The following is a 12,937-nucleotide window of genomic DNA, read 5'->3' as shown; positions in this document are numbered from 1 at the left end:
TTGTGCTTATGTGTTTATGTGCAGTGTATATGTTGTGTATATAGTATGTGTATACATGCGTACATAATATAATATTTTATTTGTATCTTTATCTTTATCTCTATATCTTATCAATATTTTCCTTTTTTTCTGACCAGCTATGAACTGATATCCACCTAAAGTGAATTGCACTGTACATTGCATTGTAATCTCTGTGTATGTGACAAATAAAGACCTAAAAACCTTGAATGGGTTAATTTAGTTTTCAGTGTGAACATGTTATAATCCAGAGGGTGGCAGTAATGCAACCCATATTGATGCCAAACACCATGAAAGAAGAAGAAAGTTGTCAAACAGGAAACAGTTTGACTCTGTTCACTTGTGACTGAGAGGAGACGCACCTCAAGACAAGATTTACTGTCATTACAAAGTTTCTGACTTCAGCTGAGAGAGGACAGTTACAGGTAGGAGTTTTTAAATAATGAAGTAATGAAGAAGTGAAATGCTTCAGCCTGCTGCTGACTGGAAAAACACACAAAGACTCAAAGTGAAAGTAACTGAGGCAACTCTCTACAGCAGGGAGGGGACACACAACTGACGTCCTGTTTTAACGTGCTGTCTGCTGTGTTTTCAGCTCCACTCAGAGAAGACATGGCTTCCAGATCAGAGGAGGATCTCTGCTGTCCGGTCTGTCGGGACATCTTTAGAGATCCTGTTGTCCTGTCATGCAGCCACAGCTTCTGTAAAGACTGCCTGAACAGTTGGTGGAGAGACAAACCAACACGCGAGTGTCCAGTTTGTAAGAGAAGATCTTCAAAAGCTGAACCACCTGTTAGTCTGGTGATAAAGAACCTGTGTGAGACCTTCCTACAGGAGAGAGACCAGAGAGCTTCAGCCGGGTCTGAGGCTGTCTGCAGTCTGCACGGTGAGAAACTCAAACTCTTCTGTCTGGACCATCAGCAGCCAGTTTGTCTCGTCTGCAGAGATTCAAAAACACACAAGAACCACAGATTCAGTCCCATCGATGAAGCTGCACAGGATCACAGAGAGGAGCTCCAGAAAACCCTGAAGCCCTTACAGAAAAAACTGAAGCGATTTAAACGAGTTAAAGGAAACTTTGATCAAACAGCAGAACACGTGAAGGTCCAGGCCCGACACACAGAGAATCAGATTAAAGAGCAGTTTAAGAAGCTTCATCAGTTTCTACAAGAGGAGGAGGAGGCCAGGATCACTGCTCTGAGGGAGGAAGAGGAGCAGAAGAGTACGATGATGAAGAAGGAGATTGAGGCTCTGAGCAGACCAATAGCAGCTCTGTCAGAAACAATCAAAGCCACAGAGGAGGAACTGAGAGCTGAAGACCTCTCATTCCTGCAGAACTACAAGGCTGCAGTGAAAAGAGTCCAGCAGTGCCCCCTGTTGGATGATCCACAGCTGGTCTCAGGAGCTCTGATAGATGTGGCCAAACACCTGGGCAACCTGACCTTCAACATCTGGAACAAGATGAAGGAGTTGGTCTCCTACACTCCTGTGATTCTGGATCCAAACACAGCTGCCTCAGAACTCATCCTGTCTGAAGATCTGACCAGTGTGAGATGTGGAGAGGAACAGAAGCTTCCTGAAAACCCAGAGAGGTTTGACTTTTATCGCATTGTCCTCGGCTCTGAGGGCTTTGGCTCAGGGACTCACAGCTGGGATGTCGAGGTTGGAGACAGTACAGACTGGGAACTGGGTGTGATATCAACATCTGTCCATAGGAAAGGAAACATAGAGTCTGGATTATGGGGAGTATGGTGTGGTGAAGGTCAGTACTTCACATCCTCACCACCAGGTCCAGACACTGATCTCGTAGTACAAAGGAAGCCCCAGAGGATCAGAGTTCATCTGGACCGGACCAGAGGAAAGCTGTCGTTCTCTGATCCTGACACTAACACACACATACACACCTTCACACACACCTTCACTGAGAGGATGTTTCCATACATTTACTCTGAGGATGAAGTGAAGATATTACCACTGAAAGTCTGCGTGTCACAGCAGCAGGTCTGATGGAGTGCTTGGTTAGAAGGTGGTGATGAGTAAACAGTTAACTCCTCTAAAGTTAATGTGTTCATAAACGTGTTTGTGGAGGATAACACATGTAAAGAATCAGATCAAATACATTTGTCTCAGACTAAAAATATCCTTGTCAGGCTTTTCTTTCATGGTTCAGGGTTGGGATTTCTGAGTGTGGATGAAGGTCAATGGGATCAACTTTGTGTATAGTGTATATTGTGCTTATGTGTTTATGTGCAGTGTATATCTTGTGTATATAGTATGTGTATACATGCGTACATAATATAATATTTGTATCTTTATCTCTATATCTTATCAATATTTTCTTTTTTTCTGACCAGCTATGAACTGATATCTACCTAAAGTGAATTACACTGTACATTGCATTGTAATCTTTGTGTATGTGACAAATAAAGACCTAAAAACCTTGAATGGGTTAATTTAGTTTTCAGTGTGAACATGTTATAATCCAGAAGGTGGCAGCAATGCAACGCATATTGATGCCAAACACCATGAAAGAAGAAGAAAGTTGCTCTGAGTCAAACAGGAAACAGTTTGACTCTGTTCACTTGTGACTGAGAGGAGACGCACCTCAAGACAAGATTTACTGTCATTACAAAGTTTCTGACTTCAGCTGAGAGAGGACAGTTACAGGTAGGAGTTTTTAAATAATGAAGTAATGAAGAAGTGAAATGCTTCAGCCTGCTGCTGACTGGAAAAACACACAAAGACTCAAAGTGAAAGTAACTGAGGCAACTCTCTACAGCAGGGAGGGGACACACACCTGACGTCCTGTTTTAACGTGCTGTCTGCTGTGTTTTCAGCTCCACTCAGAGAAGACATGGCTTCCAGATCAGAGGAGGATCTCTGCTGTCCGGTCTGTCAGGACATCTTTAGAGATCCTGTTGTCCTGTCATGCAGCCACAGCTTCTGTAAAGACTGCCTGAACAGTTGGTGGAGAGACAAACCAACATGCGAGTGTCCAGTTTGTAAGAGAAGATCTTCAAAAGATGAACCACCTATTGGTCTGGTGATAAAGAACCTGTGTGAGACCTTCCTACAGGAGAGAGACCAGAGAGCTTCAGCCGGGTCTGAGGCTGTCTGCAGTCTGCACGGTGAGAAACTCAAACTCTTCTGTCTGGACCATCAGCAGCCAGTGTGTCTCGTCTGCAGAGACTCAAAAATACACAAGAACCACACATTCAGTCCCATCGATGAAGCGGCACAGGATCACAAAGAGGAGCTCCAGAAAACCCTGAAGCCCTTACAGGAGAAACTGAAACGCTTTGAACGAGTTAAAGGAAACTTTAATCAAACAGCAGAACACATTAAGGTCCAGGCCCGACACACAGAGAGTCAGATTAAAGAGCAGTTTAAGAAGCTTCATCAGTTTCTACAAGAGGAAGAGGCGGCCAGGATCACTGCTCTGAGGGAGGAAGAGGAGCAGAAAAGTACGATGATGAAGAAGGAGATTGAGGCTCTGAGCAGAGAGATAGCAGCTCTGTCAGACACAGTCAAAGCCACAGAGGAGGAACTGAGAGCTGAAGACGTCTCATTCCTGCAGAACTACAAGGCTGCAGTGGAGAGAGTCCAGCAGCGCCCCCTGCTGGATGATCCACAGCTGGTCTCAGGAGCTCTGATAGATGTGGCCAAACACCTGGGCAACCTGACATTCAACATCTGGAAGAAGATGAAGGAGATGGTCTCCTACACTCCTGTGATTCTGGATCCAAACACATCCAACCCAGAACTTTTCCTGTCTGAAGATCTGACCAGTGTGAGACTTGGACAGAAACTGAAGCTTCCTGAAAACCCAGAGAGGATTCAAATGCACCGCATTGTCCTCGGCTCTGAGGCCTTTAATTCAGGGACCCATGACTGGGATGTTGAGGTTCGTAATGATGCATTTTGGGGCCTAGGTGTCTTAAGGGAGTCTGTCAAGAGAAAGGGACAAATACTAGATGGATACTGGGAACTTTGTCTCCTTGATGGAATATACAAAGCCGTCTCACCGCCACTCCCACATAAAGTTCTTGCAGTAAAGAAGCTCCAGAGGATCAGAGTTCACCTGGACTATGACAAAGGAAAACTGTCGTTCTATGATCTTGATACTAACACACACATACACACCTTCACACACACTTTCACTAACAGGTTGTTTCCATACATTGGCACCCGGAATAAACTGCCACTGAAGATATTACCAGTGACGGTCTCTGTAAAAATGGAAGACCAGACAGTGTAGACAGGCTTCTGGCCTAGTCTCTAGTCTTAGCTAGACATGCTATGTGTTATTATTTTCAGGTGAGGTTAGCCGACTCAGAAATGTCATCATTTGGCGTATCAGTGATACGACTTCTTACGAGTTCTTGGAGTTGAATGAACAGAGGAGCGTCAGTGTTTCATGAACATTTATGAACCATGTTGTTGTGAATTTCTGATTTTTTATTGTTTTTTGAAAAAAATTTACTGACTGTGTTAAATGAAAAAAAAGCTTTTGATTTTGTTACTTATATTGTTCTACTTTCTCTAATGTTCTTACTTTGAATACGATGATGACGTTACATCATGTGTGCATATAGTGATTCTGAATATTTGATGCTGCTTCACCATAAATCAAGATTGTGGTTATGGTCTGGTGAGGTGTAGGCACAAAAAACACTTGCTTAGGGTTAAGATCAAGTTTTAGCTTCCCTGCTTCTGTTTTCAAAACAAAAATGGCTAAAAATGATCCTGTCTCGTCAAAAATATATATTGCTGCCACTTACATGGCGGGAACCATCTCAAACAGTCTCGCTAAACTAGCACTCTGACACTATTTTCTCATACCACCTGACATGAAAGTCAGCTCATGTAATCTGAAGGTAATATTTGTAAGAAATGTTTTGAGGTTTAGGCACAAAAAACACGTGGTTAAGGTTGCTTCCTTATAACCCAGAGAGGTTTGACTGCTCTCACATTGTCCTCGGCTCTGAGGGCTTTGGCTCAGGGACTCACAGCTGGGATGTCGAGGTTGGAGACAGTACTGACTGGGAACTGGGTGTGACATCACCACCTGTCTATAGGAAAGGAAACATAGAGTCTGGATTATGGGGAGTAGGGTTTGATGAAGGTCAATACTTCACACGCTCACCACCAGGTCCAGACACTGGTCTCGTACTACGAAGGAAGCCCCAGAGGATCAGAGTTCATCTGGACTGGACCAGAGGAAAGCTGTCGTTCTCTGATCCTGACACTAACACACACATACACACCTTCACACACACCTTCACTGAGAGGATGTTTCCATACATTTACTGTGAGGATGAAATGAAGATATTACCACTGAAAGTCTGTGTGTCACAGCAGCAGGTCTGATAAAGTGCTTGGTTAGAAGGTGGTGATGAGTAAACAGTTAACTTCTCTAAAGTTAATGTGTTCATAAACGTGTTTGTGGAGGATAACACATGTAAAGAATCAGATGAAGAGCTGAATTATTCTCTGACATGCTCTGTAAACTCACCCTCGTCACGCTGGGTGCTATTAAAGGCCATAAAACTGCAAATCAAATAAATTTGTCTCAGACTAAAAATATCTTTTCAGGCTTTTCTTTCATGGTTCAGGGTTGGGATTTCTGAGTGTGGATGAAGGTCAATGGGATCAACTTTGTGTATAGTGTATATTGTGCTTATGTATTTATGTGCAGTGTATATGTTGTGTATATAGTATGTGTATACATGTGTACATAATATAATATTTGTATCTTTATCTCTATATCTTATCAATATTTTCCTTTTTTTTCTGACCAGCTATAAACTGATATCCACCTAAAGTGAATTACACTGTACATTGTATTGTAATCTCTGTGTATGTGACAAATAAAGAACCTTGAACCTTGAATGGGTTAATTTAGTTTTCAGTGTGAACATGTTATAATCCAGAAGGTGGCAGCAATGCAACGCATATTGATGCCAAACACCATGAAAGAAGAAGAAAGTTGTCAAACAGGAAACAGTTTGACTCTGTTCACTTGTGACTGAGAGGAGACACACCTTAAGACAAGATTTACCGTCATTACAAAGTTTCTGACTTCAGCTGAGAGAGGACAGTTACAGGTAGGAGTTTTTAAATAATGAAGTAATGAAGAAGTGAAATGCTTCAGCCTGCTGCTGACTGGAAAAACACACAAAGACCCAAAGTGAAAGTAACTGAGGCAACTCTCTACAGCAGGGAGGGGACACACACCTGACGTCCTGTTTTAACGTGCTGTCTGCTGTGTTTTCAGCTCCACTCAGAGAAGACATGGCTTCCAGATCAGAGGAGGATCTCTGCTGTCCGGTCTGTCAGGACATCTTTAGAGATCCTGTTGTCCTGTCATGCAGCCACAGCTTCTGTAAAGACTGCCTGAACAGTTGGTGGAGAGACAAACCAACACGCGAGTGTCCAGTTTGTAAGAGAAGATCTTCAAAAACCCAACCACCTGTTAGTCTGGTGATAAAGAACCTGTGTGAGACCTTCCTACAGGAGAGAGACCAGAGAGCTTCAGCCGGGTCTGAGGCTGTCTGCAGTCTGCACGGTGAGAAACTCAAACTCTTCTGTCTGGAGCATCAGGAGCCAGTGTGTCTTGTCTGCAGAGACTCAAAAATACACAAGAACCACAGATTCAGTCCCATCGATGAAGCTGCACAAGATCACAGAGAGGAGCTCCAGAAAACCCTGAAGCCCTTACAGGAGAAACTGAAGGTCTGCAAAGAAATGAAAGGAAACTTTGATCAAACAGCAGAACACGTGAAGGTCCAGGCCCGACACACAGAGAGTCAGATTAAAGAGCAGTTTAAGAAGCTTCATCAGTTTCTACAAGAGGAAGAGGAGGCCAGGATCACTGCTCTGAGGGAGGAAGAGGAGCAGAAAAGTACGATGATGAAGAAGGAGATTGAGGCTCTGAGCAGAGAGATGGCAGCTCTGTCAGACACAATCAAAGCCACAAAAAAAGAGCTGAGAGCTGAAGACCTCTCATTCCTGCAGAACTACAAGGCTGCAGTGAAAAGAGTCCAGCAGCGCCCCCTGCTGGATGATCCACAGCTGGTCTCAGGAGCTCTGATAGATGTGGCCAAACACCTGGGCAACCTGACCTTCAACATCTGGAACAAGATGAAGGAGTTTATCTCCTACACTCCTGTGATTCTGGATCCAAACACAGCCGACCCAGAACTCACCCTGTCTGAAGATCTGACCAGTGTGAGATGTGGAGAGGAACAGAAGCTTCCTGAAAACCCAGAGAGGTTTGACTTTTATCGCATTGTCCTCGGCTCTGAGGGCTTTGGCTCAGGGACTCACAGCTGGGATGTCGAGGTTGGAGACAGTACTGACTGGGAACTGGGTGTGATATCAACATCTGTCCATAGGAAAAGATACATAAAGTCTGGATTATGGGGAGTAGGGTGTGACGAAGGTCAGTACTTCAGATCCTCACCACCAGGTCCAGACACTGGTCTCGTACTACAAAGGAAGCCCCAGAGGATCAGACTTCATCTGGACTGGACCGGAGGAAAGCTGTCGTTCTCTGATCCTGACACTAACACACAAATACACACCTTCACACACACCTTCACTGAGAGGATGTTTCCATACATTTACTCTGAGGATGAAGTGAAGATATTACCACTGAAAGTCTGCGTGTCACAGCAGCAGGTCTGATGGAGTGCTTGGTTAGAAGGTGGTGATGAGTAAACAGTTAACTCCTCTAAAGTTAATGTGTTCATAAACGTGTTTGTGGAGGATAACACATGTAAAGAATCAAATCAAATAAATTTGTCTCACACTAAAAATATCCTTTTCAGGCTTTTCTTTCATGGTTCAGGGTTGGGATTTCTGAGTGTGGATGAAGGTCAATGGGATCAACTTGGTTTATAGTGTATATTGTGCTTATGTATTTATGTGCAGTGTATATCTTGTGTATATAGTATGTGTATACATGTGTACATAATATAATATTTGTATCTTTATCTCTATATCTTATCAATATTTTCTTTTTTTCTGACCAGCTTTGAACTGATATCCACCTTAAGTGAATTACACTGTACATTGTATTGTAATTTCTGTGTATGTGACAAATAAAGACCAAAAAAACCTTGAACGGATTAATTTAGTTTTCAGTGTGAACATGTTATAATCCAGAAGGTGGCAGTAATGCAACACATATTGATGCCAAACACCATGAAAGAAGAAGAAAGTTGCTCTGAGTCAAACAGGAAACAGTTTGACTCTGTTCACTTGTGACTGAGAGGAGACACCTCAAGACAAGATTTACCGTCATTACAAAGTTTCTGACTTCAGCTGAGAGAGGACAGTTACAGGTAGGAGTTTTTAAATAATGAAGTAATGAAGAAGTGAAATGCTTCAGCCTGCTGCTGACTGGAAAAACACACAAAGACTCAAAGTGAAAGTAACTGAGGCAACTCTCTACAGCAGGGAGGGGACACACACCTGACGTCCCTGTTTTAACGTGCTGTCTGCTGTGTTTTCAGCTCCACTCAGAGAAGACATGGCTTCCAGATCAGAGGAGGATCTCTGCTGTCCGGTCTGTCGGGACATCTTTAGAGATCCTGTTGTCCTGTCATGCAGCCACAGCTTCTGTAAAGACTGCCTGAACAGTTGGTGGAGAGACAAACCAACACGCGAGTGTCCAGTTTGTAAGAGAAGATCTTCAAAAGCTGAACCACCTGTTAGTCTGGTGATAAAGAACCTGTGTGAGACCTTCCTACAGGAGAGAGACCAGAGAGCTTCAGCCGGGTCTGAGGCTGTCTGCAGTCTGCACGGTGAGAAACTCAAACTCTTCTGTCTGGACCATCAGCAGCCAGTTTGTCTCGTCTGCAGAGATTCAAAAACACACAAGAACCACAGATTCAGTCCCATCGATGAAGCTGCACAGGATCACAGAGAGGAGCTCCAGAAAACCCTGAAGCCCTTACAGAAAAAACTGAAGCGATTTAAACGAGTTAAAGGAAACTTTAATCAAACAGCAGAACACGTGAAGGTCCAGGCCCGACACACAGAGAATCAGATTAAAGAGCAGTTTAAGAAGCTTCATCAGTTTCTACAAGAGGAGGAGGAGGCCAGGATCACTGCTCTGAGGGAGGAAGAGGAGCAGAAGAGTACGATGATGAAGAAGGAGATTGAGGCTCTGAGCAGACCAATAGCAGCTCTGTCAGAAACAATCAAAGCCACAGAGGAGGAACTGAGAGCTGAAGACCTCTCATTCCTGCAGAACTACAAGGCTGCAGTGAAAAGAGTCCAGCAGTGCCCCCTGTTGGATGATCCACAGCTGGTCTCAGGAGCTCTGATAGATGTGGCCAAACACCTGGGCAACCTGACCTTCAACATCTGGAACAAGATGAAGGAGTTGGTCTCCTACACTCCTGTGATTCTGGATCCAAACACAGCTGCCTCAGAACTCATCCTGTCTGAAGATCTGACCAGTGTGAGATGTGGAGAGGAACAGAAGCTTCCTGAAAACCCAGAGAGGTTTGACTTTTATCGCATTGTCCTCGGCTCTGAGGGCTTTGGCTCAGGGACTCACAGCTGGGATGTCGAGGTTGGAGACAGTACAGACTGGGAACTGGGTGTGATATCAACATCTGTCCATAGGAAAGGAAACATAGAGTCTGGATTATGGGGAGTATGGTGTGGTGAAGGTCAGTACTTCACATCCTCACCACCAGGTCCAGACACTGATCTCGTAGTACAAAGGAAGCCCCAGAGGATCAGAGTTCATCTGGACCGGACCAGAGGAAAGCTGTCGTTCTCTGATCCTGACACTAACACACACATACACACCTTCACACACACCTTCACTGAGAGGATGTTTCCATACATTTACTCTGAGGATGAAGTGAAGATATTACCACTGAAAGTCTGCGTGTCACAGCAGCAGGTCTGATGGAGTGCTTGGTTAGAAGGTGGTGATGAGTAAACAGTTAACTCCTCTAAAGTTAATGTGTTCATAAACGTGTTTGTGGAGGATAACACATGTAAAGAATCAGATCAAATACATTTGTCTCAGACTAAAAATATCCTTGTCAGGCTTTTCTTTCATGGTTCAGGGTTGGGATTTCTGAGTGTGGATGAAGGTCAATGGGATCAACTTTGTGTATAGTGTATATTGTGCTTATGTGTTTATGTGCAGTGTATATCTTGATGAAGGTCAATGGGATCAACTTTGTGTATAGTGTATATTGTGCTTATGTATTTATGTGCAGTGTATATGTTGTGTATATAGTATAATGTGAATACATGTGTACATAATATAATATTTTATTTGTATCTTTATCTCTATATCTTATCAATATTTTCTTTTTTTCTGACCAGCTATGAACTGATATCTACCTAAAGTGAATTACACTGTACATTGTATTGTAATCTCTGTGTATGTGACAGATAAAGAACCTTGAACCTTGAATGGGTTAATTTAGTTTTCAGTGTGAACATGTTATAATCCAGAAGGTGGCAGTAATGCAATGCATATTGATGTCATACACCATAAAAGAAGAAGAAAGTTGTCAAACAGGAAACAGTTTGACTCTGTTCACTTGTGACTGAGAGGAGACACACCTTAAGACAAGATTTACCGTCATTACAAAGTTTCTGACTTCAGCTGAGAGAGGACAGTTACAGGTAGGAGTTTTTAAATAATGAAGTAATGAAGAAGTGAAATGCTTCAGCCTGCTGCTGACTGGAAAAACACACAAAGACTCAAAGTGAAAGTAACTGAGGCAACTCTCTACAGCAGGGAGGGGACACACACCTGACGTCCTGTTTTAACGTGCTGTCTGCTGTGTTTTCAGCTCCACTCAGAGAAGACATGGCCTCCAGATCAGAGGAGGATCTCTGCTGTCCGGTCTGTCAGGACATCTTTAGAGATCCTGTTGTCCTGTCATGCAGCCACAGCTTCTGTAAAGACTGCCTGAACAGTTGGTGGAGAGACAAACCAACACGCGAGTGTCCAGTTTGTAAGAGAAGATCTTCAAGAACCCAACCACCTGTTAGTCTGGTGATAAAGAACCTGTGTGAGACCTTCCTACAGGAGAGAGACCAGAGAGCTTCAGCCGGGTCTGAGGCTGTCTGCAGTCTGCACGGGGAGAAACTCAAACTCTTCTGTCTGGACCATCAGCAGCCAGTGTGTCTCGTCTGCAGAGACTCAAAAATACACAACAACCACAGATTCAGACCCATCGATGAAGCTGCACAAGATCACAGAGAGGAGCTCCAGAAAACCCTGAAGCCCTTACAGGACAAACTGAAGCGATTTAAACGAGTTAAAGGAAACTTTGATCAAACAGCAGAACACATTAAGGTCCAGGCCCGACACACAGAGGGGCAGATTAAAGAGCAGTTTAAGAAGCTTCATCAGTTTCTACAAGAGGAAGAGGAGACCAGGATCACTGCTCTGAGGGAGGAAGAGGAGCAGAAGAGTATGATGATGAAGAAGGAGATTGAGGCTCTGAGCAGAGAGATAGCAGCTCTGTCAGACACAATCAAAGCCACAGAGGAGGAACTGAGAGCTGAAGACCTCTCATTCCTGCAGAACTACAAGGCTGCAGTGAAAAGAGTCCAGCAGCGCCCCCTGCTGGATGATCCACAGCTGGTCTCAGGAGCTCTGATAGACGTGGCCAAACACCTGGGCAACCTGACCTTCAGCATCTGGAACAAGATGAAGGAGATGGTCTCCTACACTCCTGTGATTCTGGATCCAAACACAGCCGACCCAGAACTCATCCTGTCTGAAGATCTGACCAGTGTGAGATGTGGAGAGGAACAGAAGCTTCCTGAAAACCCAGAGAGGTTTGACTGCTCTCACATTGTCCTCGGCTCTGAGGGCTTCGGCTCCCAGACTCACAGCTGGGATGTCGAGGTTGGAGACAGTACTGACTGGGAACTGGGTGTGACATCAACATCTGTCTATAGGAAAGGAGACATAGAGTCTGGATTATGGGGAGTAGGGTTTGATGAAGGTCAGTACTTCACACGCTCACCACCAGGTCCAGACACTGGTCTTGTACTACAAAGGAAGCCCCAGAGGATCAGAGTTCATCTGGACCGGACCGGAGGAAAGCTGTCGTTCTCTGATCCTGACACTAACACACACATACACACCTTCACACACACCTTCACTGAGAGGATGTTTCCATACATTTACTCTGAGGATGAAGTGAAGATATTACCACTGAAAGTCTGTGTGTCACAGCAGCAGGTCTGATGGAGTGCTTGGTTAGAAGGTGGTGATGAGTAAACAGTTAACTCCTCTAAAGTTAATGTGTTCATAAACGTGTTTGTGGAGGATAACACATGTAAAGAATCAGATGAAGTGCTGAATTATTCTCTGAGATGCTCTGTAAACTCACCCTCGTCACGCTGGGTGCTATTAAAGGCCATAAAACTGCAAATCAAATAAATTTGTCTCAGACTAAAAATATCCTTTTCAGGCTTTTTCTTTCATGGTTCAGGAAGCGGCTGTCAGACGGTCAGCGAGGTGACGTAACCGCTCAGGAACGCTGGCTGAGAAACCACAGGAATAACTCGCATTCCTGCTGGGAGTAGGTCAGCACACACATACAGAACATCAGCAGAGGTTTATGATCTTTGTTTTAGGACTAACTTATAATTTTCCCGACTTTACACAAGAGCTCTGACTCAAAGCTGTTAAACGTTTTGCTCCAGCTGGACGGATTCAGTTCACCGGGACCTGAAACTGGATCAGCTGATTGATTTTGCTGTAATTTGTGCTCACGACTACATTATAGATTATTGGATATTGTTTATTATTGCTTATTAATGCTACATATTTTTTTAATGGCTCTGAAGTTCACCAAAATTGGTTTCCAACTTGTGGATACTTTTTCAAATCTAATATATTTGCACGTCATCATTT

At 43.9% G+C, this 12,937-nt stretch overlaps 5 protein-coding genes across 5 annotated transcripts; all 5 read left to right on the top strand.

The window, feature by feature from the left end:
• The first annotated feature begins 349 nt into the window (after positions 1-349).
• LOC140998435 (E3 ubiquitin-protein ligase TRIM35-like) lies at positions 350-2,463 on the top strand. The gene is made up of 2 exons (XM_073468725.1): positions 350-443; positions 614-2,463. The coding sequence occupies exon 2, from the start codon at positions 631-633 to the stop codon at positions 2,023-2,025; it is 1,395 nt and encodes a 464-aa protein (XP_073324826.1). The 5' UTR covers positions 350-443; positions 614-630; the 3' UTR covers positions 2,026-2,463.
• A 137-nt stretch (positions 2,464-2,600) lies between these two features.
• LOC140998358 (nuclear factor 7, ovary-like) lies at positions 2,601-5,012 on the top strand. The gene is made up of 2 exons (XM_073468623.1): positions 2,601-2,685; positions 2,856-5,012. Exon 2 carries the CDS (start codon positions 2,873-2,875, stop codon positions 4,274-4,276), a length of 1,404 nt encoding a protein of 467 aa, XP_073324724.1. The 5' UTR covers positions 2,601-2,685; positions 2,856-2,872; the 3' UTR covers positions 4,277-5,012.
• Positions 5,013-6,030: 1,018 nt separating this feature from the next.
• On the top strand, positions 6,031-7,838 carry LOC140998413 (nuclear factor 7, ovary-like). The gene is made up of 2 exons (XM_073468697.1): positions 6,031-6,125; positions 6,296-7,838. The coding sequence occupies exon 2, from the start codon at positions 6,313-6,315 to the stop codon at positions 7,705-7,707; it is 1,395 nt and encodes a 464-aa protein (XP_073324798.1). The 5' UTR covers positions 6,031-6,125; positions 6,296-6,312; the 3' UTR covers positions 7,708-7,838.
• A 462-nt stretch (positions 7,839-8,300) lies between these two features.
• LOC140998463 (E3 ubiquitin-protein ligase TRIM35-like) lies at positions 8,301-10,155 on the top strand. The gene is made up of 2 exons (XM_073468765.1): positions 8,301-8,366; positions 8,538-10,155. The coding sequence occupies exon 2, from the start codon at positions 8,555-8,557 to the stop codon at positions 9,947-9,949; it is 1,395 nt and encodes a 464-aa protein (XP_073324866.1). The 5' UTR covers positions 8,301-8,366; positions 8,538-8,554; the 3' UTR covers positions 9,950-10,155.
• Positions 10,156-10,588: 433 nt separating this feature from the next.
• On the top strand, positions 10,589-12,473 carry LOC140998396 (nuclear factor 7, ovary-like). Its single transcript, XM_073468680.1, has 2 exons — positions 10,589-10,683; positions 10,854-12,473. The coding sequence occupies exon 2, from the start codon at positions 10,871-10,873 to the stop codon at positions 12,263-12,265; it is 1,395 nt and encodes a 464-aa protein (XP_073324781.1). The 5' UTR covers positions 10,589-10,683; positions 10,854-10,870; the 3' UTR covers positions 12,266-12,473.
• Positions 12,474-12,937: the final 464 nt, after the last annotated feature.

Source organism: Pagrus major, chromosome 6, assembly GCF_040436345.1.
Source record: "Pagrus major chromosome 6, Pma_NU_1.0".
NCBI classification, from domain to species: domain Eukaryota; kingdom Metazoa; phylum Chordata; class Actinopteri; order Spariformes; family Sparidae; genus Pagrus; species Pagrus major.
Note: the sequence above shows the minus strand (reverse complement) of the source record. Positions and strands in the feature narration are given on the sequence as shown.

What these genes read in the sequence shown, in the direction of transcription:
- LOC140998435 (XM_073468725.1), top strand. Translation starts at nt 631, where the DNA reads ATGGCTTCCAGATCAGAGGAGGATCTCTGCTGTCCGGTCTGTCGGGAC.
- LOC140998358 (XM_073468623.1), top strand. Translation starts at nt 2,873, where the DNA reads ATGGCTTCCAGATCAGAGGAGGATCTCTGCTGTCCGGTCTGTCAGGAC.
- LOC140998413 (XM_073468697.1), top strand. Translation starts at nt 6,313, where the DNA reads ATGGCTTCCAGATCAGAGGAGGATCTCTGCTGTCCGGTCTGTCAGGAC.
- LOC140998463 (XM_073468765.1), top strand. Translation starts at nt 8,555, where the DNA reads ATGGCTTCCAGATCAGAGGAGGATCTCTGCTGTCCGGTCTGTCGGGAC.
- LOC140998396 (XM_073468680.1), top strand. Translation starts at nt 10,871, where the DNA reads ATGGCCTCCAGATCAGAGGAGGATCTCTGCTGTCCGGTCTGTCAGGAC.